Source organism: Mustelus asterias, chromosome 1 (genome assembly GCF_964213995.1).
Source record: "Mustelus asterias chromosome 1, sMusAst1.hap1.1, whole genome shotgun sequence".
Taxonomy (NCBI): Eukaryota; Metazoa; Chordata; class Chondrichthyes; order Carcharhiniformes; family Triakidae; genus Mustelus; species Mustelus asterias.
In genome coordinates this window covers 156,337,006-156,362,506 of record NC_135801.1, presented here as the reverse complement: position 1 = coordinate 156,362,506, position 25,501 = coordinate 156,337,006, and the positions used below count along the sequence as shown (strand labels likewise).

Sequence of the window (25,501 nt, the reverse complement as noted above, 5' to 3'; positions counted from 1 at the left end):
TCGCCAGAGTCCCAGATGACCATAGGCTGCTTTCCCCTTTGAGGGAGAGAGCTGACTGGTGGTGATTTAACCTGAGGGTCACCACACCTCAGGCGATGGGCAAGGTTGAGAAGTCAGGGCCTTCATGAACAATCAATTAATTAACCTATCACCAGCTCAAACAATACTTCAAATGCACATATTTAAACAGTTCATATGTTAAACAGCTATGCTTATAGGAGACAACATGCAGTAAAGTGTTCACTGGTCCAGTCAATCCCATTGAGGATAAATTAGGATCTTCTGCACCGGGGAAATTGACAATGGGCCCTATTTTACTATTTAGATTCTAAGTGCTGGGTGGACTTGAAACTGGGAGTGTTTCAGATCCAACTTTTAGACCTGTTCTCAGGCACCCCCATACGCACTCTGCCTGAAAAATATCAACGATTCCAAATCATGCTGCAGGAGCCTGTGGGCGGGACTTAACACACCCAAAACCTTACAGCTCCAATCGGCGCCTCCAACTGCGCATGCACAAAAAAAAGATAAAATGCGGCTCCCCTGCCACATCACTCCCGGGCCGGGTAATGCCTGCCCCACCCCCCAACATTACTGACCTCCTTATTCCCCACTCCCTCTGCCACACAGACCGATTGTGGGTCCCTGCCCCCGTCACTGCAGAGTGGCAGCGGACCCCCCCACACTGATCTCAAGCAGAGTGGCAGCAGACCTCCCCACCGATCTCAAGCAGAGAGCTGTCGGATGCTCGACATTTACCTCCTCACTAACTGGAGCGCCCAAATCTAACTTTTGTGGAGCATGTCTGTTTCGCCGCCGATTCTGGACGGGTGAATGAATGGTAAAGGGGGAAGTTCGGATCAGGTTGGGCGTGCAGCCCATTAAGTCTATTTAAATGCATGAAAATGCATTTAAATGGCCGTCGCACCGGTTTTGGGCATGGTCCCAATCACGGCCATTTTCGGACCTTGGTAAAAGGGGGAATCGGCACGGAGATGGGCGTGGATCGCGCTACTTGCCTCACGCCCAGCTTTACCAAGTTTTTGCGCCCAAAAACACACGCAACTTGATGGTAAAATCGGGCCCAATATTTCCATTGAGCTCCAAACTGACCATTCCCATGGTCTTACTAAAAACAAGAAAACTTGCAAATATACAGTGTCATTCACGATCGCAGGCCATGACAAAGCAGTTTGCAGCCAATGTAGTTTTGAAGTATAGTCAGTTATAATTTTTACAACTTTTACAGATGCACCATAGAAAGCATTCTTTCTGGTTGTATCACAGCCTGGTATGGCTCCTGCTCTGCTCAAGACCGCAAGAAACTACAAAAGGTCGTGAATGTAGCCCAATCCATCACGCAAACCAGCCTCCCATCCATTGACTGTTTACTCTTCCCGCTGCCTCGACAAAGCAGCCAGCAGAATTAAGGACCCCATGCACCCCGGATATTCTCTCTTCCACCTTCTTCCGTTGGGAAAAAGATGCACAAGTCTGAGGTCATGTACCAACCGACACAACAGCTTCTCCCCTGCTGCTGTCAGACTTTTGAATGGACCCACCCTGCATTAACTTGATCTTTCTCTACACCCTAGCTATGACTGTAACACTATGTTCTGCGCTCTCTCATTTCCTTCTCTATGAACGCTATGCTTTGTCTATATAGCGCACAAGAAACAATACTTTTCACTGTATGTTAATACACGTGACAATAATAAACCAAATCAAATATGGGAAAAATTAGCTTTGCATGATCGTACAGCCAGCAATGTGAAAATGACCAGATGTGATGTTGATTGAGAGATAAATGTTGGCTAGGACACTGGGGAGAGCACACCTGGTCTTCTTTGAAATAGTGCCATGGGATTGTTATGCCCACTTGAGGGGTAAATGGGACCTTGGTTTACCATATTATTTCAAAGATAGCACATCAAATAATGCAGAACTCCGTCAGTATTACACTTCATTGTCAGTCTAGATTTTGTGCTCCAGTCTCTGGAGTGGGACTTGAACCTACAACCTTCAGACCCAGGTACTGCATTACAGCGGATACTGATGGCAGACGGAAGGGAAGGACACTGATTTTAATATCACCATTATTGCATCTACTTCAAATTCAAGAACAAAATCCAGAAGAGAGCCCTAATGCTGAGTAATTTATTCAGAGACTAACGCGGGATTACTGATGGATCCTAGTCTCCCATTTAAGTGTTTAATTGCTAATGCAAGGATCGTTTAGCAGCAGCCATATTTGTTTACAACACCATCCTTAAGATTAAGATTTAAAAAAATACCTGATTGGACGTTTTTGTAAACCAGACAGACTTTCCCATTCCCATTGCAACAGTCCAGCTCAAATATTCGACACTGTGAATTAAAATGGGGCTTCTCCAAAGGTTCTTCTTTACCTTAAAAAAAAGGCTAATAATTAAGTCCATCAAATACCACATTTCATCTTCTTGGTACTGTGGTTCACATAACCAATGCCTATTAATTGTAATTACAGTTTCATTAAAGTTTATTTTAGTCACAAATAGGCTTACATTAACACTGTAACGAAGTTACTGTGCAAATCCCCTATCGCCACAATCCGGCACCTGTTTGGGCACACTGAGGGAGAATTTAGCATGGCCAAATCAGCTAACCAGCACGTCTTTCGGACTGCGGGAGGAAACCGAAGCACCTGGAGGAAACCTACACAGAAATGGGCAAAAAGTGCAGACTCTGCACAGACAATGACCTGAGCCGGGGAATCGAACCTGGTCCCTGGCGCTGTGAGGCTGCAGTGGTCACCACTGTGTCACCCTTATGAAAGGAGCCAGAAAGAAAGCTCTGATCTAATTTCTCACAAAGTGACCTTGAACAAATTGTCAATCAGCCAATATCACCGCTTGGTCAAATAATCTCCAGGTTTTTTTCCTCACTTCGGACCTATTCTTATAACTGGTTTCTACTGACTACTATCTTCCATGTACCTCTTGTAGAATAGCCTGCAAGAAACTGAATTATAACAAAACCGGTCTGATTTATCACAATGGTGTAAAATTACTGTTGGCAATATTAGAAAATAAAGTCTAATATATTTTGCGTAACATTCTGCTGTCTACCAATTTAAATCAAGGCATTAGCCTATTTGAAATAAATTGGTTTATTCATTTTGATTGCTCAGAGATTCCCAGAGGGAAAGAAATCACAGTCAAGAGTCACCTGCAAGAGAAATACTCCACTAATGGCACATTTGCCAGCTGTAGAGTTTGTAGCTTTAGTTTTAAATTTCCAAAACTTCTGAGGACAAGGAACTGACAATGATGGGACAAGGCCACACTATCCCATATCCTAAATCATTGTTGACCACTATGAAAAAGACTGAACATTGATCTAATTAAACTGTTCCCCCTGAAAGATATAGGGTGGGATTTTCCACATTGTGTTTCGCCGCTGCGGAGCGACTTGCCAATGACTGGCAGCGGGATCTTCTGGTCCTGCTGCCGCCAAAGGGGTTTCCCATTTATTGATGCACCCCCCGCCATTGGGAAACCCACGGCAGGTGCTTGCTGTTGGCGGGACCGGAAGATCCTGCCAGCAAGAACTGCTGGAAAATTCTGGCCGTAGTTCTTGAGGTTTCCTCTTATTTATCACTTTCTCACATAATGGCATTACCAACAACTAGGGAGGGTGTGTATGGAGTTGCATCCTGTAACTGATAACGACTATCAAATCTGCCATTGTTCATTCTTCCTCACTTTTCATTTTTATGTTAAATGTTATGTTAACAGCCCATGGATTTATGTTTCTGACCATTTCTGAAGATGTTACAAAAAGAAAACACTGGAAAATCTCAGCAGGTCTGGCAGCATCTGTAAGGAGAGAAAAGAGCTGACGTTTCGAGTCCAGACGACCCTTTGTCAAAGCTAAAAGGCATAGAAAGTGGAAGATGTTTATACTGCAGGGGGAGGGAATGAAAGATGATTCATAGCCATAGAAACCAGGGGAAAAGACTGCTAATAGCTGTCCACAGAGAGAGTAAAGGGTGTGAATGGCCAAACAGCAGAGAAGCTGTAAGCTATGACAGATTGAGATGTTGGGGGGGGGGGGGGGGGGGGGTGGAATGGGACAGAGGTAGAATGTAGAAAAGGGGAAGCGGGGGAGAAAAGATAAGGGAAGGGGGATGAAGTAGGGGAAAAGAAAAGGGGGGGGGAAGGGGGGAAAGAAAAATGAAGAAAGGCCATAAAGAAATAAAAAGGTAGAGAACAGTAAAAAATTAAATAAAACAGAGTGAAAACAAAGGGGGCCGCGCTGGGATAGAGCAAATCATCTGAAGTTGTTGAATTCGATGTTGAGACCAGAAAGCTGTAAAGTGCCTCGTCGGAACATGAGATGCTGTTCCTCCAGTTTGCGTTGAGCTTCACTGGAACACTGCAGCAGTAAGACGTTTGGTAGCAAAAGCCACACATCTGTGGCTTTTGCTACCAAATAAACCTGTTGGACTTTAACCTGGTGTTGTTAAACTTCTTACTGTGTTTACCCCAGTCCAACGCCGGCATCTCCACATCATGACATTGCAGCAGGCCAAGGACAGAAATGTGGGCATAGGAGCAGGATCGTGTGTTTCATTCTATTTTATTTATTTGTGACTTTAGACTGGCTTGAGAGCTGCTCTAGAGCCATGAGATCATGGGAAACATATTACTGGCTCGTTAGTTTTGGATCAAAATGGTTTCTAAACAGATTTTAGTGTTCTCTACTGCAGCTATTTAAACCTCGAGATTCAAATTTCAAACAAACACCATTTGATTTATTGCGCAACTACTTTTCAAAATTGTACCTTCATCATCTGTATCATTTTCTAGGTCATCCAGAGTTGGTGCATTAGGCAGGTTGTAAATGGAAGATGTGCCCAGTCGACAAAGCGTTGAAATGCTGTTGATTATCATTGTTCCCAACTGCATGTTATTGCCTAAGAGAGAAACACTATTATACTGTCAGAAAAAAAAAGTAATTTTGGTCATAAATTACATGGTGTAATATATCTTTGTACCCTATAACAGTATCGGTATAGCGTCTCAAAATTGGCAACTTTGGGACTGAGGCTGTGCCAGACTTTGAGACAGACGGTTTGAACCATGGGTGGTTTGGGTCAAACCAGATTGGCTGGAGTCAAGGACCGCTCAGAGCACGGGAATAGGCTGATGTGCAAGCGGTAGAGAGGATAACTGGTCAGGTGCCACACATCACCAATGCAGCACCTAGCCGAATTATTCAGGCAAGTTAATTCTTCTAGTTTACTCAATTAAAATTGATGCATAGCACATTCTAAAAATGTCTGATTTTTGGATAACTCCAGTTTTTGGACAGTGGATTTCAGACACTGTACTGCACCAGCTTTATGATCTTATTACTTGTACTCCTCAGAGAGATGAGACAATTGCATCCTTTTAATAATTATTCTTTACAGACAAAATGTTAGAAAATTGTGATTCAATCTTAGGTTTTGCTGATTAACTAAGGCTGCTGTTTATTTCCTACATTGCGTCCTTCATCAAGCAAAATACTAACTGATGTTGTACAACAGCCATCTTTTTGGACTTACAATTAAGATTGTGATATGCTATAGATATGTAAAAGTCAGTTTAACCGTTGTTCAGAAAGGATAATAAATTGCTCTTAAACAAAATTGGACAACCATGAGGTCTCTAAGAAAATCAAACGTCAAGACCACAAATGGTATTTTTCTCCCTCTTACTTATATAAAAATCTTAACCATGCCTTGTGGTAAAAAAAAAGGGTGGCATGGACATGTTGGGCCGAAGGGCCTGTTTCCATGTTGTAAACGTCTATGACACTATGCAGTATCTGCAGTAAAATGTATCTACTGTTTCTACGCTTATTATAGAGGTTTATATGTAGCTTTTCACATCAGAACATCCCAAAGCATTTCACAGCCATAAATTAACTTTAAAATGTAGTCATAGTGATTTTGTAGACACACTCAGTAGCCTGTTTTCCACCATTTAGAATTAACTAATAGCAATGACGTGAATGGATCTGTTTTGATGATTTGATTTATTGTCACATGTATTAGGATACAGTGAAAGTTCCTTGCACACTATACAGACAAAATATATTGCTCTTAGAGTACATGGGGAGAAGGAAAGGAGAAGGTGCAGAATATAGTGTTACAGTCATAGCTGTAGAGAAAGATCAACTTAATTCAAGGTAGGTCCATTCAAAAGTCTGGTGGCAGCAGGGAAGATACTGTTTTTGAGTCGGTTGGTACGTGACCTAAGGCTTTTGTATCTTTTTCCCAATGGGAGAAGGTGGAAGAGAGTATGTCTAGGGTGCGTGTGGTCCTTGGTTATGCTGGCTGCTTTTCTGAGGCAGCAGGAAGTGTAGACAGGGTCTATGGATGGGAGGCTGGTTTGCGTGATGGACTGGGCTACATTCGCAACCCTTGTAGTTTCTTGCAGTCTTGGTCAGAACAGGAACCATATCAAGCTGTGATAATATCTGGAATGGATGCTTTCTATGGTGCATCTGTAAAAATTGGTGACAGTCATAGCGGGCATGCCAAATTTCCTTAACCTCCTGAGGAAGTAGAGGCATTGGTGGGCTCTCTTAACTATGGCGTAAGCATGGAGGGACCAGGACAGGTTGTTGGTGATCTGGACACCTAGAAACTTGAAGCTCTCAACCATTTTCATTTCATCACCGTTGATATAGATAGGGACATGTTCTCCTCCATGCTTCTTGAAGTCGATGATTATCTCCTTCATTTTACAGACATTGAGGGAGAGATTGTTGTCGTTGCATAATTTTACCAGATTCTCTATTTCTTTCCTGTATTCCATCTGGTCATTGTTTGAGATCTGACCCACTACAGTGGTGTCATCAGCAAACTTGAAAATGGAGTTGGAACAGAAATTGGCCACACAGTCATAATTGTACAAGGAGTACAGTAAGGAGCTGAGGATTGAGACTTGTGGGGCAACAGTGTTGAGGATAATCGTGGAGGAGGTGCTATTACCCATCCTTACCGATTGCGGCCTGTGAGTTAGGAAGTCTAGGATCTAATCGTAGAGGGAGGAGCTGAGACCTAGGCCACGGAGTTTGGAGATTTGTAGTCAATAAATAGGAATCTTACATCAGTGATGATGGTGAAGAATGAATTCCAATCAGGTCACTGGGAAAAATAATTAGCCAAGAACATTTAAAATCTATCTCGACAGGCAGATGAAACCTTAAAGCTCAGCTATAAAGAGAACTAATTTTTCCAGTAACCCATGTACTGAAGTTTTTGCCTTGGTCAAGAAAAACAAATACCTGCAAAATCAAGACCAGAATCTTCTGGTATTCAAATGATTTAACAACAGACAACAGCATCTAGAGAAAAATGGAGATTGCAGAGTGTCATGGTACAGAGGGATCTGGGTGTCCTTATGTATGAATGATAAACAGTTAGTATAAAGGTACAGCAAGCTGTTAGGATGGCAAATGGAGTGTTAGTCTTTAATGCAAGGTACGCAGGTTTTGCTATTACTGCACAGGGGATTTGTGAAACTGCACTTTTAAAAAGTATTTCATGAGACATGGGCATCGTTTGAGAATGTGGCAGAGTTGCCTTTTTGAACTGCTGCAGTCCATGTGGTGCAAGTACACCCACAGTGCTGTTAGGAAGGAAGTAAGGATGATATGTGGCTTAGAGGGGAACTTGCAGGTGTTGGTGTTCCCAGACATCTGTTGCCTTGACCTTCTAGGTAGTAGTGGCCATGGGTTTGAGAGGAGCAGTTGAAAAAACCTTAGTGAGTAGCTGCAGTGCAGTTTATCAATTGTACGCACTGCTGCCACTGTCCGTTGGTGGTGGAGCGAGTAAATGTTGCAGGTTGTGCATGGGGTGCTAATCAAGTAGGCTGCATTGTATTGGATGGTGTGAAGCTTCTTGGGCTCTGTTAAGCTAAACTCATCCAGGCAAGTTGGGAGTATTCCATCACACTCCTGATTATGCCTTGGGGTGGGGGTGGGGAGAGGGCAGGCTTTGGGAGTCAGGAGGGGAACTATTCTCCACAATATTCCTAGCCTCTGACCTGCTCTTGTAGCCACAATACTTATATGGTCGTTCAGTTCAGTTTCTGGTCAATTATGACCTGCCAGGATGTTGATAGTGGGGGATTTAGCAATAGTAATGCCACTGAACATCAATGGGAGATGGTAGGATTCTCTCTTGCTGAGAATGATCATTGCCTGGTACTTGTGTAGCACAAGTGTTGCTTGCCACTTTGCACCTGAAGCCTGAATGTTGTCCAGGTTTTGCTGCATATGGTCACAAACTATCTGAACATTCATGGAATGAAATCCCTTCCTCTTGACAATGGTCCCTGGCTGGCTGGCTGGCTGGCTGGCTGGCTGGCGGCAACACGGGTGCAATTAGTGGCACCTTGGATGTAGGGAACCCTGCAATTGCTGCAAAGCCTCTGGCTTGTTCATCCTGGCTGACTTGAGCCATCCTGAAATGTATGAATGCTCTCACCTGCCTAATTAAGTCACCAGCTTGACGCAGCTTTGTGCAGCTCACTGGGAAACTTCACAAAAGATCACCCACAGAGCCGTGGAAAGATCCGAATGCATAAAGGTTAAGCGTGATGATGACCTTGAGAGTCACGGCATTCGGTGTCCACCCATAGAACAGGTGTCCATCTCCAGCCCTATCATCTGCTGAACGGTTGTGACGGATTCCCTTGAAAACCAGAGCTTCCTGCGGTACTGGACCTCTGTCATGTCACAATAGATGGATGGCTGCCTGAACACCCTGCCAGCTGGGTATTGGGATCTTCTGTGGGGTGTCCTCATCCATCTCCCTGCTGGCCCTGAACACCCTGTTGCTTCACCTCTGCTCTAAAGTGATGCCTGTGACCACCTGACTCCTTTCTATGTCCCCTGCCCTTCTCCTCAGAGGAGGCGCTCTCTGCTGAGTAGACTATACCCTTCTGCACAGATGTAAATGACCTGTGCTCGAAAGGTGCTAGAGGGACACAAATCTCAAATGTCAAGAGATTTCAATGCCCTGTAGGCTCCAGACTAGATGCAAATATCTCAAACGAATGCAGTGAAAATGCTCACAATGTTCAAAACCAAACCATTACCGAGCTCCCAAAAACTCCTAACAACTCAGCCTGCCTTTGCTCCAGCCTTCTCTTATCCCATCCTTGGATGAGACAAGTTCAGAAATGGATTGGCTGCCTGCCTGTGTGCCAACCTAAAATTTGCATGGTCAATTGGAGATTTAATGCTCTCAAGTCAGCAGGCACGGGACTGATCCAAGTTTGCGCTTGCTGACCAAAATATTGCACAATGACATTGGGATGCGTGCCGCCTGATTTCATGAACTTCCTGGTCAGGCATGTGCAGTGTAAAATTCTGCCCCATGGGCAAATTCTATTCATCAGTTTTCTTTAAGAGCTTATAAATTTGTTTTCAAGAGCCTACAGAATACAGCATATGCACATCTTCAGATCTATATCTATATTTAAACCATACAGCTATAATGCTGTCAATCTCTTCCATTATAAACTCCTACACTCTGATTTATATGAGAAACTGTCTTTATAAACTTGTTATATTATAATTACAATCTCCTGCTAATGGAAATGCTGTAATGTTACCACTGGCAAAAGAATGTAATTACAATATGACAAGTTTACATGTGCAATTTCCATTGTAAATGTGGCCACAAGAATCAATAGGTATACAACAATAAGGATAGTAACATGACATTAAAAAGAGAATGTAATTATTTGTGTGCCCAGGTACAATAATCCCATCTTCTAACTCCGTTTTTTCTCAATAACTCACGTTACAGTACTACACATGCAATGTCATGGGAAACTGACTCATACAAACTGAAAATAATTTGACTTTATAGATACACAACAGAAGATCAACTGTCTTACCATCAAACTTTATACTCCAGGTCATCAAAAAGCCATCAGTCATTTGGTAAAAATTCCTCAGATCCTCTGGAAGCAAGCAGCAATTCTTCTGCAAGCAAAACAGCTGAATATTTCAGGTCTAAACCAAGGTTTTCATCTGAAGTACTTATAAACTATATTGGACCTCCAGCAGAGATAGACGAAATGCCACTCGTAAAGCATTTTATTGCTGTACATGATAAGTTGGAGGGATACAGGGCACAAATTTGGTTCACATAACATCGGAACTATTGTAGCCATGGAACCATTGTATCACTTAGCGCATGTGAAAGTGCAGCCAGCTGCTTCCTGCATCATCTAAAGACAGAAGAAGGGCACGTGTAGATGCGTCCCCTATATACACTACAATAGATGAATCAGTGCTATCCTAACATCACACAGCTCAAACCAATTGATGCAATGCCAGGATTGAAAATTCTGTTGATTAAAGTCCAACCCACTAATCTGTACATCACTCACTAAAGATCAGGTGTAGAGCTTTTTTTATTCATTCGTGGGACATGGGCGTCACTGGCTGGCCAGCATTTATTGCCCATTCTAGTTGCCCGAGGGCAGTTGAGAGTCAACCACATTGCTGTGGCTCTGGAGTCACATGTAGGCCAGGCCACTAAAGGACATTAGTGAACCAGATGGGTTTTTGCGACAATCGACAATGATTTCATGGTCATCAGCAAATTCTTAACTCCAGATATTTTTTATTGAATTCAAGTTCCGCCATGGCGGGATTTGAACCTGGGTCCCCAGAACGTTAGCTGAGTTTCTGGATTAATAATCTAGTGATTATACACTAGGCCATCGCCTCCCCTGAGGTATGGAGCTGCAAGATGGGATCTGAATCTGTGCTAATTAAAGGGTGCCTTCACAAATTGAAGATTAGATGCTTTTCAGTTATTTCTCCTTAGAGAGAGTAGGTGGGTGCTCTGTGCTGGGTTCCCGAAAAGCATTTTTTGTTCGTTTTTTAGGAACATCGGAATACGAGTAGGCCATTCAGCCTATTGAGCCTGTTCCATCATTTTAATGAGACCGTGGCTGATCAAAATCAAAAAAGACGACTAGATGACCCTTGTGTGGGGGCAGTTCTTTCATTGCCTTATGCTCAGCAGCATGATCAGGAAAAGGAATGGAGAAAGAAGCACTCTGGACATTATATAACTAGACAGTATGCCAGACAAAGACTGGGGGGGATCCACTGCCATGTCCCAATCTGGACTTTGATCCACTTCTCACTCGCCATCCCAACAGCTCCTTTCTCAACATTCAACAATGAAGGTCACCAACAAGAATCTTCACAAAATATCTTTATGCAACAACACACCCAAATCTACAAACTACAATAGTCTTATTAGTCTTGTGGAATCCTGTAGTGACTGTTTTTTGGATGTTTCTTATGTGTGGGGGGGGGGGGGTTAGTGTAGCTCAGTTGGCCGGTCGGCTGGTTTATGATGCAGAGCGATGCCAACAGTACAGGTTCAATTCCTGTACCAGCTGAGGTTATTTATGAAGGCCCACATTCTCAACCTTGCCAGAGTGTGATGATCTTCAGGTTAAATCACCAGAGGCAGCTCTTTCCCCCTCAAAGGGGACAGCAGCCTATGGTCATCTGGGACTATGGCGACTTTACCTATGTAGTGCTATTCCAGTGGTTACGGGACTACCAGCTAAGTCTGTTTTATTGAATTATATTCTATAATTGCTATGCAGAATTATGTTTTGTGATACCTTCCATTTTCCTGAAAACTGTAAACCAATTGGCCAAGTAGTAAATAAGTTGGCTGGATAAAGTGTGTTCTAGACTGATCATGAATTTTATTACATAAAAGAGGACAAAAAAAAATGATTGGATTGTGTTTTTTACTTCTTAGAATGACCAAACAGACAAAAATCCTGCTTCACTGCTTTTGCAAGTCAATGTTCTTTTAAAACTCTTTTGTTTTTTTTAAACTGAGGAGAAATATAGCATGACGTAGTATGGTGGAATGATAGCATGCCTGACAGAGTTTAGTAACACAGGGCTTTAATAGTAGACGCTTGGTAGTAGACGCTTTGGCTTAGCGGAACTCAGGTAGGCCTGGGCCTGGCCCTCCATTCCTTGGAACATTTCCAGAACTACCAATCTTCTCAATCACAGACTCAACGCCAGCTGTAATGCCCTTGTCCCCAATAAAACCATTATTCTCTCTCACATCTTCATTCCCTTGAATCCACGGACTTGGATTGTTTTGGTGGACAACTGATCAAGTCATTCATTGAAGGACCTAGTTGAATTACATAAAACATGATTGGATCCTCCACCTCTGTCAAAATATGATGTGGAGATGCCGGCGTTGGACTGGGGTAAACACAGTAAGAAATCTCACAACACCAGGTTAAAGTCCAACAGGTTTATTTGGTAGCAAACTCAATTTACAAAATCAATTTACAAAATAATGATTGGAATGCGAGTCTTTACAGGTAATCAAGTCTTAAAGGTACAGACAATGGTCTCCCATGCAGACGCTACGATAACGGATGAATGAACACCGCTCGACAATCACCAGGCAAGAGTGTTCTCTCCCTGTTGGGGAACACTTCAGCGGCCACAGGCATTCGGCCTCTGATCGTCGGGTAAGCGTTCTCCAAGGCGGCCTTCACAACACACGACAGCGCAGAGTCGCTGAGCAGAGACTGATAGCCAAGTTCCGCACACATGAGAACGGCTTCAACCGGGATCTTGGGTTCATGTCACACTATCTGTAACCCCCACGACTTGCCTGGACTTGCAAAATCTCACTAACTGTCCTGTCTGGAGACAATACACATCTCTTTAACCTGTGCTTAACGCTCTCTCCACTCACATTGTCTGTACCTTTAAGACTTGATTACCTGTAAAGACTCACATTCCAATCATTATTTTGTAAATTGAGTTTGTGTCTTTATATGCCCTGTTTGTGACTAGGACTCCCACTCACCTGACGAAGGGGCAGCAAGCGCTCCGAAAGCTAGTGGCGTTTGCTACCAAATAAACCTGTTGGACTTTACCCTGGTGTTGAGACTTCTTACTGAAAAAAAAACTCTATCCCAGGGTCATCCTGCAATACAAAGATAATCCCCAATTTATCTTATCCACTCCAAACTGTTCTCTAAAAACCATGTCCCCATTTATCTCCATCAAGTGTGAGGAACGCATGGATTTCTTAAGAGTTTTAAGTTTATTTATTAGTTATTAGTCACAAGTAAGGCTTACATTAACACTGCAATTAAGTTACTGTGAAATTCCCCTAGTCGCCACACTACGGCACCTGTTCGGGTCAATGCACATAACCAGCACTTCTTTCAGATTGTAGGAGGAAACTGAAGCATCTGGAGGAAACTCACGCAGACACAGGGAGAATGTGCAGACTCCACACAGACAGTGAGCCAAGCCGGGAATCGAACCCGGGTCTCTGACGCTGTGAGGCAGCAGGACTAACCACTGTGCCGCCCAGTTACTAAGATCCATTCAGCTGCTTTGGCTACTTTACTTTCTTTCTGTTTCACCAGGCCAAGCTATCCCCAAAATTCTTGTGCTAAAGCCTGAACCTTTATTTACTTTCTCTCCTATTTCCCTCATGCTCTCTCTGAGCTCATCCTGTCCATGAAACTGATATCTTGCTATCTCAACCTTAATCCTACTGTATTGCTCAGCACCCAACTTCTTTGCTTTTCCCCATGTTAGGTGACATTATTAAGGAGTCCCTTTCCTTGGGTACTGTCCCACACCCCTTCATATCTTTCAACATCAGACCTCTCCTCAGAAAACCCATGCTTCATACCCTGCTCCTGTAAACTACCAGAGCAAATTCAACCTGCTTTTCCTCTTCAAAGTCCCTAAATATACTGTCAACCTCCCAACACATCAACCTCCTCTGTGCCCATATTTCTTGCAACTCCATGTTTAAACCCTCTAATCAAGTTTCCACAACATTGAAATGGCTTTCAAAGTTATTAATTACATACCATCCGACCATCACTTTTAGTAAATTATCCATCTCAATCTGTCTGCTGCCTTTAACACAATCCCACACACTTACATCCTGGGGTGGGGGAGGTTACCATTGACCAGAAACTTGACTAGTCCAGTCATATAAATACCTTGATTGTGACAGGAGATCAGGGTCACTTCCTGACTCCCCAAAGCCTGGCCATCACCTATAAAACACAAGTCAGGAGTGTGATGGAATACTCTCCACTCGCCTGGATGAATAGAGCTCTAACAACAATCAAGAAACTTGACGCTATCCAGGACAAAGCAACCCATGAACCGAGTTAAACATTCACTTCTTCAGTAACCATTCCATGATTTTATGACCACCAGTGCACAGTGGCTTGAGTGTGTACCATCTACAAAATGCACAGCAGCAACTCGCCGAGCCACTTTCGACAGCATCTTCCGAACCCACAGCATCTATGTCAGAAGGCAAGGGCAGCAGATGCATGGAATACTAAGACCTTAGTTTCCCTCCAAGCCGCAAACCACTCTGGTTTGGAACTATAATGACCATTTGTTCACTGTTCATGGATCAAACACTTCCAAACAATATTCTGGGTGTACATACACCACAAGGACTGCCACAATTCAAGACGATGACTCATCATCACCTCTCAAAGTGCTGATCTTGCCAGCAACGCTCACATCCATGGATGATTTTTTAAAGAAATGTTGACCGCACCATCCTCCTATAATTCTTCTCCTCTGTTATCTTACTGGATGGGATTGATGTTGCCAATTCCATTCTTATCTGTCCAACTGTAAACAGAAAACAACTGCAATGGCTTCCCTTACCATTCCTCACATCGTTATCTCTGGGGCCCTCTAAAGATTTATCCTTGGCTTTTTACCCTGTGGTGACATCACTGGAACAAAGAACAGTACAGCACAGGAACAGGCTCTTCGGCCGTCCAAGCCTATGCCAATCATGATGCCTGCCTAAACTAAAAACTGTATGCACTTCGAGTCTGTATCCTTCCACTCGCATCCTGTTCATGTATTTGTCTAGTTGCTTCTTAAATGCCGCTATCGTACCTGCTCCCACCACCTTCCTGGGCAGCACATTCCAGTCATTCACCACTCTGTGTAAAAAAACTTGCCTCGTTCAAGTCCTCTAAACCTTTCCCCACCCACCTTTAACCTATGTTCCCTAGTGCTTGACTTTTTCTACCCTAGGAAAGAGCATCGGACTGTCCATGCCACTCAATCTTGTAGCTCTCTATCAGGTCACCCTCTCAACCTCCATCATTGCAGTGAGAACAAACCAAGTTTATCCAACCCTTTCTCATAGTTAATACCTACCAGACCAGGCAACATCCTGGTAAACCTCTTCTGTACCATCTCCAAAGCATCCACATTCTCCTGGTAGTGTAGCAACCAGAATTGTACACAATATTCCAAATGAGGCCTAACTAAGATTCTGTACAGCTGCCAATTTTAATACTCATTGCCCCGACTGATGAAGGCAAGCATGGCGTATGCCTTCTTGACTACCTTATCCACCTGCTTTGCTACTTTCAATGATCAGTGGACATGTATGCCCAGTTCTCTCTGCCTGTCAATACTCCTAAGCGTTCTACCATTTACGGTATAATTCCTACACGCATTGGACCTTCCAAAATGCATTACCTCACATTTGTCCAGATTAAACTCCATCTGCCATTTCTCCACCCAAGTCTCCAACCGGTCTATACCTTGCTGCATTTTAATACAATCCTCTTCACTATCTGCAACTGCATCAATTTTTCTGTCATTTGCAAACTTACTAATAAGTCCAGCTACATTTTCCTCCAAATCATTTACATATACTACGAACAAAGGTCCCAGAATTGATCCCTGTGGAAGACCGCTAGTCACAGCCTTCCATTCAGAAAAGCACACCTCTACGCCTACCCTCTGTCTTCTATGCTCAATAAGAGTTTTAACAACACCAGGTTAAAGTCCAACAGGTTTATTTGGTAATCATTTCTTAAAGATACAGACAATGTAAGTGGAGGGAGCATTAGGCACAGGTTAAAGAAATGTGTATTGTCTCCAGACAGGACTGGCTGGAGACAATACACATTTCTTTAACCTGTGCCTAATGCTCCCTCCACTCACATTGTCTGTATCTTTAAGACTTGATTAGCTGTAAAGATTCGCATTCTAATCAGTATTCTGTAACTTGATTTTGTGTCTCCGTGTGCCTTGTTTGTGAGCAGATTTCCACTCCATCTGATGAAGGAGCAGGGCTCCGAAAGCTAATGGCACTTGCTACCAAATAAACCTGTTGGACTTTAACCTGGTGTTGTTAAAACTCTTACTGTGTTTACCCCAGTCCAACGCCGGCATCTCCACATCATGACTTCTAAGCCCAAGCCAGTTCTGTACCCATCTTGCCAGCTCTCCTCTGGTCCTGTGTGACTTCACCTTTCGTACCAGTCTACCATGAGACACCCTGTCAAAGGCTTTACTGAAGTTCACGTATACAACCAGGTCTAAGGTTCCTTCCTGAGTTGGGCTATTTATATAATGTTTCAAGAAACCTTTCTGGATACTCCTTACAAATTCTGCCCCATCCAAGCCCTTCGCATTAAGTGAGTCCCAGTCAGTATAGAACAAAGAACAATACAGCACAGGAACAGGCCCTTCGGCCCTCCAAGCCCGCGCCGCTCCCCGGTCCAGGATTGAATCCTGAATCCAGGATCCCCGCCCAATTTTCCAGCCTATCTACATACCAATATCCTATCCACCGAGCTGTCCCCCACAGCTACGATGCTTTGTTCATTACAACCTATTAACTCACCCCCACCCCCCCATTCCAGACCATGTGATCTCCAGGGAGAGGCAAAAACCCAGAGTGAAAAACCCCAGGGCCAATATGGGGAAAAAAAAATCTGGGAAATTCCTCTCCGACCCCCTGAGGCGATCGAAACGAGTCCAGGAGATCACAATGGCCCTGATTGGAAAATGCTTCCCAACCCTAGTCATTTCCACTTCCACGAGAAACAAGGAACAATTAGCCCGCGCCGCTCCCTGGTCCAAACTAGACCACTCTTTTGTATCCCTCCATTCCCACTCCGTTCATATAGCTGTCTAGATAAGTCTTAAACGTTCCCAGTGTGTCCGCCTCCACCACCTTGCCCGGCAACACATTCCAGGCCCCCACGACCCTCTGTGTGAAATATGTCCTTCTGATATCTGTGTTAAACCTCCCCCCCCTTCACCTTGAACCTATGACCCCTCGTGAACGTCACCACCGACCCGGGGAAAAGCTTCCCACCGTTCACCCTATCTATGCCTTTCATAATTTTATACACCTCTATTAAGTCTCCCCTCATCCTCCGTCTTTCCAAGGAGAACAACCCCAGTTTCCCCAATCTCTCCTCATAACCAAGCCCCTCCATACCAGGCAACATCCTGGTAAACCTCCTCTGTACTCTCTCCAAAGCCTCCACGTCCTTCTGGTAGTGCGGCGACCAGAACTGGACGCAGTATTCCAAATGCGGCCGAACCAACGTTCTATACATCTGCAACATCAGACCCCAACTTTTATACTCTATGCCCCGTCCTATAAAGGCAAGCATGCCATATGCCTTCTTCACCACCTTCTCCACCTGTGACGTCACCTTCAAAGATCTGTGGACTTGCACACCCAGGTCCCTCTGCGTCTCCACACCCTTTATGGTTCTTCCATTTATCGTGTAGCTCCTCCTTACATTATTCCCACCAAAATGCATCACTTCGCATTTATCAGGATTGAACTCCATCTGCCATTTCCTTGCCCAAATTTCCAGCCTATCTATATCCTTCTGTAGCCTCTGACAATGTTCCTCACTATCTGCAAGTCCTGCCAGTTTTGTGTCGTCCGCAAACTTACTGATCACCCCAGTTACTCCTTCTTCCAGATCATTTATATAAATCACAAACAGCAGAGGTCCCAATACAGAGCCCTGCGGTACACCACTAGTCACAGGCCTCCAGCCGGAAAAAGACCCTTCCACTACCACCCTCTGTCTTCTATGACCAAGCCAGTTCTCCACCCATCTAGCCACCTCCCCCTTTATCCCATGGGATCCAACCTTTTTCACTAGCCTACCATGAGGGACTTTGTCAAACGCTTTACTAAAGTCCATATAGACAACATCCACGGCCCTTCCTTCGTCAACCATTTTGGTCACTTCTTCAAAAAACACCACCAGGTTAGTGAGGCATGACCTCCCTCTCACAAAACCATGTTGACTATCGTTAATGAGTTTATTCCTTTCTAAATGCGCATACATCCTATCTTTAAGAATCTTCTCCAACAACTTCCCCACCACGGACGTCAAGCTCACCGGCCTATAATTACCCGGGTTATCCTTCCTACCCTTCTTAAATAACGGGACCACATTGGCTATCCTCCAATCCTCTGGGACCTCACCTGTGTCCAGTGATGAGACAAAGATTTGCGTCAGAGGCCCAACGATTTCACCTCTCGTCTCCCTGAGCAGCCTTGGATAGATTCCATCAGGCCCTGGGGATTTGTCAGTCTTTATATTCTCTAACAAACCTAACACTTCCTCCTTTGTAATGGAGATTTTCTCCAACGGTTCAACACTCCCCTCCGAGACACTCCCAGTCAACACATCCCTCTCCTTTGTGAATACCGACGCAAAGTATTCATTTAGGATCTCCCCTACCTCTTTGGGCTCCAAGCATAAGTCCCCACTATTGTCCCTGAGAGGTCCGATTTTTTCCCTAACAACCCTTTTGTTCCTAACGTATGAATAAAATGCCTTGGGATTCTCCTTAATCCTGTCTGCCAAGAACATTTCGTGACCCCTTTTTGCTCTTCTAATTCCCCGTTTGAGTATTTTCCTACTTTCATTGTACTCCTCCAGAGCTCCCTCCGTTTTTAGCTGATTGGACCTAACATACGCCTCTCTTTTCCTTTTGACCAGTCCCTCAATTTCCCTGGTTATCCACGGTTCCCTAATCCTACCCTTCCTATCCTTCTTTTTTACAGGCACATGCTTGTCCTGTAGCCCTAACAACCGTTCCTTAAAAGACTGCCACATACCAGATGTGGATTTACCCTCAAACAGCCTCTCCCAATCAAGAGCTGCCAATTTCTGCCTTATCCCAATAAAGTTAGCCTTCCCCCAATCCAACACCTTACCCTTGGGACACCACTCATCCTTTTCCATCACTATCCTAAAGCTAACAGAATTGTGGTCACTATTTGCCACATGTTCCCCAACCAAAACTTTGAAGACCTGACCGGGCTCATTCCCCAGTACCAGGTCCAGTATAGCCCCCTCTCTAGTTGGGCTGTCCACATATTGTTCCAACGAACCCTCCTGTGCACATTTTACAAATTCCTCCCCATCCAGAGTCCCTGCCCTCAGCGATTCCCAGTCTATACCAGGGAAATTGAAGTCTCCCACTACAACAACCCTATATTTCCTGCACCTATCCAGTATCTCCTGACATATCCATTCTTCCACTTCCCTTGGGCTGTTGGGGGGCCTGTAGTACACCCCCAACATAGTGACTGCGCCTTTCCTGTTTCTAAGCTCCACCCAGAGTGACTCGCTACACGACTCCTCCGAATTGTCCTCCCTCTGCACCGCTGTAATATGCTCTCCAACCAATACCGCTACTCCCCCACCTCTTTTGGCCCCTCCTCTGTCTCGCCTAAAACACTTGTACCCTGGAATATTCAGCTGCCAGTCCTGTCCCTCTTTCAACCAAGTCTCTGTCACCGCAACCACATCCAAATTCCTCGTGCGCATTAAGGCCCCAAGTTCGTCTGTTTTACCTGCTACGCTCCTTGCATTGAAGTATAAGCACTCCAGACCCCCAGTCTCAGTGAGGTCGTCCTCCCCCAGAGTGCTCTTCTTCTTTGCCAGCCTTGTCCCAGCCCCAAGCTCGTCCCCAGCCACCACACTTATAGACCTAATAGTTTGATCCCCACCCCCCTGCCATACTAGTTTAAACCCCCCCGAACTGCATTAGCAAAGCTCCCAGCCAGGATATTTGTGCCCTTCCAACTTAGTTGTGACCCCTCCCTCTTGTATAGGTGCCATCCTCTCCTGAAAACCTCCCATTGGTCTATGAAAATAAAGCCCTCCCTCCTGGACCAGTCCTTTAGCCAGGCATTCATTTGAACCAACTCCCTATTCTTAGCCTCACTGGCACGAGGCATTGGGAGCAGCCCAGAGATGGCCACCCTAGTGACCCTACTTTTTAACCTATTTCCCAACTCCCTGAATTGCTCTCTTAGGACCCCCCTACTCTTCCTATCTACGTCATTTCCACCAATGTGTATAATGACATCCGTTTCTTTATCTTCCCCTTTTAATATGCCTCCTATCCGCTCGGAGACATCCGTGACCCCAGCACCAGGTAGGCAGACTACCATCCTGGAGTCCCGTTCGCCCCCACAGAATCGCCTGTCTGTGCCTCTAACTGACGCATCCCCCACCACTATCGCTCTCCTAACCCCTCTCTTCCCTTTCCGGGCCACAGAGCCTGACTGTGTGCCAGTGACCTGGTCACTGTGTCTTACCCCTGGAATATAGGGAAAGTTAAAATCACCCATCACAACAATCCTGTTGTTTTGGCATTTTTTCCAAACTCTGTCTGCAAATCTGCTCCACTATCTCCCACTGCTGTTGGGAGGCCTGTAATAAACCCTAACCTTGTGACTGCACCCTTCCTATTCCTGAGCTCTACCATATTGCCTCACTGCCTGAACCCTCATGGTGTCCTCCCTCTGTACAGCTGTGATATTCTCCTTAACCAATAATGCAACTTCCTCACCCCTTTTACATCCTCTTCCAACCTGCCTGAAGCATCTAAATACTGGAATGTTTAGCTGCCAATCCTGTCCCTCTTTCAACCAAGTCTCTGTGAAAGCAACAACCTTCTCCAGATATCTGAGATATCTCTGTTTGACCAATTCTGGTCTCTTGCATGGCCCTGATTTTAATCAGGTTAGCATGGATGGCCTTGCCTTCAGTAGCTCAGGCTCCAAGATCATGAAAAGGCTTTCTAACTCACTTTGTCTCTTCAGCTCTCTGTGCTTCGTTAAGACTGTCCTTAAAACATACCTCTGAGAAAATGTTCAGTCGCTTGGTCTAATATTTCCCTACGTGGCTTGCTGCCAAATTCTATTTTTGCATCAAAGATTTCTTTATAAAAGATTCAAATGGCACTGGCTTTATACAAAATAACAATGACCACACTTTATTGGTTGTAAAGCGCTTCGAGATGCCTGGTGGTCATGAAAAGCGCTTTATAAATGAGAACATTTTTTCTCTATTTTTGGTTTATGTTGTTCCCAGATGGAAGAGAGGAAAGGGAGAGATTTATATTTCTTGTGAAGACAATCTGTGAAGAATTATCCAGAGACAGTTCAAGAAGTGTATTCTGACTGGAACTTGGAAAATAATTTATTTTCCCTTACCAACAGCAATTATATAACTCTATTATCATTTGCTATGAACATAATCACAAATTAAAACAAAAATTGTATGAAATTCCTAGAAGGATGAGGAGAGATTTGCTCACTCAAAGGACTGTGAATCTTTGGAATTCTATACCCCAGAAAGTTCTGGATGAATGTATTTAAAGCTGAGCTGGATAGATTTTTGATCTCAGGGAATCAAGGGATATGGGGACAGCAGGAAAGTTGTGTTAATGATCAACAATGACCATATTGAACAGCAGAGCAGGTTCGACATACCATATGTTCTACTCTTGCTCCTATTTCTTATAATTTTAAATTGATGACCATACTTCTATAACGAAGACTTTGATAAGGGAGATAAGACTTTGATAATAATTGGATATCCTATGACAGACTTCCTCACAGGCAGGCCCTTTTGAGAAACCACAACTAAAAATATCCAAGCACAGTGACCATTAGTAAAGAACAGCAATAACTTAATATATGATGTTGCACAATACAAATCTACATTGTAGAGAATACTGCTATATATACTCGCAATGCAAAATACTGTATTGATGACAGTTACAACAGCTTTGTCAAAAGTGAAAAAGAAAAAGCCACAGGTTATGAAACCACTAATACAATTAAGTGACGATGTTAAATTTGTCAATGCTATGATGTTTTTTTTATTTAGTGTGATACTTTATCTGAGGTTTAGTGTTTTGTTAAATGACAATCAATGATCAACTTTATTATTTGGTTAGAGGTGTTGTTAGCAAATGTAACATCATTGACTGATAGCATCAAAACAATGCTTTGATTAACAGGAACAATGCATTGGAGACCCAAAATATTATCATCTGAAATAATCCCATCTGAGAAGCAAAAGTTAAGTATACAATTCAGATCCAAAGTAAAAAGGTCAGATTGCTCACCTGCTCCCATGAGATAATCATATGACGCTCTGCTGGTTCCTTTTCCACATATCGAACTTCTGTCACACCAGGTCGACTTTCTAAAACATGAGAACTCTTGGTAAATGGAGTTTGAAGACAACTTTATTACCATACTTTAATCGATATTAATTGCAGCTGTTATCACTTAAATTGATTTATTTACTTTGAGTTGTTCACCAATTTGCCACATTATAATTCAAAATTAAAGGACATTTTGAAGTTTTAGAATAAAAACAGAAAAGGCTGCAAATACACAAGAATATCAGCTCAGCAGGTCTGGCAAAATCTGTGGAGAGAGAAACCTTTCTTTGGAGTGTCTGATGGTATGCTGTAGTGCAAATGACCTGACACTGCTGCCATCAGAAACAGCAAAACACTCCTGGAATAGGCATTTCAGTGGTGCTTCTGTTCAAAATTAGTGCTGCTGGGACATATAAATATTTTGTGCTGAGATATCTTTACTCATCTAATTCACACTTTAAGCATTCCCACTTTTAATCTCTCCACCCCACTTTACATTCTGGAATCCCCTCTCCAACCCTCTTTCCTCTTTTAAGGAATTCCTTAAAAATCTCTTTGACCAAGCTTATGGTCATCTGATCTAACATCTCTTAATGTAGCTCAATGTCATATTTTGTGGTATAATATACCTGCAAAGCACCATGGGACATTTAATTTATTTTTGTGCATCTTCACACCCACACTGTTTTTGCCTTTGGGGAATGATGGTGGTGTTGGTGGAAGGATTCCCAAACTGATTACCAGCCCACTGAACCATGTTATGAATGTTCCTTCTGTGGCCAACAAGTCTTGGTGTTGGACTTGAACCTGGAGCTTCTGCTCCTAAGGTAGGGAGGGGCACTACCACCATGCCACAAAACCTCATTTTATTATATAAAGGTATTGCATAACTATGAGAAATGCAAGTTGCTGCAATTGGCAACATTTGAGGTTTGTACTCTATTTACATTTTCCTATTGGTTGGTCAATTGTTGAACAAGACTGCAGAGGCCAGCTTTAAATATTTCTATGCAGTACATCAAGACCAAAATTGACCGAGTTTGTAACCAACAGCACCAATTGTTTATACCCCAATGTGCTTCCTTTGCTAACTCCTTTCTCCCCCAAGTATAATCAAGGACTGGAACAATTGCCACACATTTTAATCTCCATGCCCTTTAAGGATTAATTGAAGGAAAATCTGCTGATTTTTTTCAAATTAATGCAACCACCGCTTTTACTATGTGCATTTTCTGTGATAATCTCCTGGTGAAAGAAAATGGAAGGGGACTTCAAGTACCCTGTCAGCTTGCATGGAACTTCTAATGTCATTAGGTAATGAATGCTTGTGAACAGGTTTCTAATTGTACATTCTAAGAAACCTGATTTAGTGGGAGAAAGCTTAATGCATTGGAGCACTTTACTATGATAAAGGTCTCATATAATTGCAAGTTGTTGACAGTAATACAATAGTAGCTTTACCCAATCCATTCACAGTAAGAACACAGCAAACAAAATTTAACTGCAAAGAAAACTTCTCTATTAAAAGGAGTGCTTAATGGTCAGCTGTGCAACATTTGTTTCTCTGGATTAATTTATAATTACGTAAACACAGACAAAGGTCCGTTATAGCTTGTTTTACTTTCTTTTACAAAAGAATTTGGACACATGTCCATCAAATGCCCGTAGTAGAAGAGCAAGCAAACGAATTACAGGTTTGATGTTCATATTTCCAAATGTTTTTAGCAACATCAAGTTATACATCGGAATGACCAGGTTAAATCTGACTTAACATTTACATGAGTCTACAAGCGATCACCAGGAATGTCACTGTCAATGTCTCTCCTGGTTGGATACCACCACAATTGTCCTCAGTACTATTTCTGATCATGTCAACTGAGCTCCTTCCCGCCCCACACACAGGTAAAGCCCGGCTTCACCTGCTAATTTCCATGGTAACTAACTGCCCTGCCTGCACTCACCTAGTATCCTGGTTACACCTAAAGTCAACCGGTCTACCAAATCCTTCATATTCTCCGGTTTACCGTCTTCCATCCTGACCCAGGCCCCTTTCCGGCAATCTAGACAAAACTACGCATAAACGTTTGGAATATATATATGTGTGTATTAATCGCCACATAAAGAGCAACCTTTCCCCGTCTCCTTATCGCCACTCGCCCTCGACGCAGTGAATGCGTCAAACGCAGAGCCCTCTGGGTGCTGTAGTTCACCGCTCCCTGTGGGCGGAGCAAAGCAAATGCGGTTGGAGGACAGCAAGAGCCTCGGAGAACGAGGCGGAGCATCCGAGGGTGACGTAGTTGAGGGGAGGGCATATAGGGGGGCGGGGCAGAGACGGGGAGAGACAGCAAGATCTTCAGGAAAAAGAGGCGGAGCATCTGGTGGTGACGTCGGGGGGGGGGCGGGACAAATGCGGCCGAGGCTCGGGGACTGCGAGAAACCACGGAGAAGGGGCGGGGAGGGGCACTTGATGGTGAGCGGGGGGGGGGGCGGGGAAAGCATATTGGGGCGGGGCTGGTGCGGTGACGTCACGGGGGCGGGCAGGGTGCACGATGGGAGTGGCGGTTGTTTAAGATGGCGAAGGCTGACAATTTGGTGAGTGAAGTTTTCTGGAGCAAAGATCGTATCCTTTTGTGTGTAATTTTAAATATCAAGGCGCATTTTCAGAGCGGCTATTCATCAATACATGGAAGGCAGAATTATCAATATTATACCGGCTTTTGAAATTCAGTGTTTGTGGATAACACCTGAAAATGTATTATAAATCCGATCAGTTAGTGCTTTTGATTAAAAAGTAATGACAACTTTCGACAACCCACCTCAATTGTTTCTGTATTGGTGATGAATTTGCTTCAAACTTACTGAACAAAATTGTTGTCGATAAATAAGATTTTACTTTAGGTAATACACTGCGATGTTTGATACATGTAGTGTTTTCAATTACCTCCTTGCTCAATGCGGAACACCGAGTTAAGAAAAACAAACTTGTCTAAATGGAAATGTTGTAGTGTCAACCCCCCCAAATTTTGATAGCAAGTTGTACAGTGACGTGACTAAGATTAGTGCTGATGGGCTTGTGTTTTATTCGTTCTCTTACATTTGTCCATGGTTATCCATTTCT

The 25,501-nt window shown here is 43.7% G+C and overlaps 2 protein-coding genes across 8 annotated transcripts in view; one reads left to right on the top strand and one right to left on the bottom strand.

Moving 5' to 3' along the window:
* Positions 1-24,553, bottom strand: part of tpgs2 (tubulin polyglutamylase complex subunit 2) — a 39,069-nt gene extending 14,516 nt beyond the window's left edge. The window contains exons 1-5 of one of the 4 annotated variants that reach the window (XM_078220722.1): positions 24,345-24,553; positions 22,342-22,421; positions 9,945-10,032; positions 4,826-4,957; positions 2,295-2,408 (exon numbers count right to left, since the gene is read on the bottom strand). In XM_078220722.1, coding sequence (XP_078076848.1) covers positions 2,295-2,408; positions 4,826-4,957; positions 9,945-10,032; positions 22,342-22,421; positions 24,345-24,417 — 487 coding nt within the window. In that variant the 5' untranslated portion in view covers positions 24,418-24,553. The remainder of the gene's footprint in view (positions 1-2,294; positions 2,409-4,825; positions 4,958-9,944; positions 10,033-22,341; positions 22,422-24,344) is intronic. The other 3 variants (XM_078220732.1, XM_078220743.1, XM_078220752.1) reach the window with 3 other exon arrangements.
* Positions 24,554-24,912: 359 nt separating this feature from the next.
* Positions 24,913-25,501, top strand: part of kiaa1328 (KIAA1328 ortholog) — a 202,500-nt gene continuing 201,911 nt past the window's right edge. For 2 of the 4 annotated variants that reach the window (XM_078220671.1, XM_078220691.1), the window contains exon 1: positions 24,954-25,003. In XM_078220671.1, coding sequence (XP_078076797.1) covers positions 24,955-25,003 — 49 coding nt within the window. In that variant the 5' untranslated portion in view covers position 24,954. Of the gene's footprint in view, positions 25,004-25,501 lie in introns of all 4 variants that reach the window. The other 2 variants (XM_078220701.1, XM_078220681.1) reach the window with 2 other exon arrangements.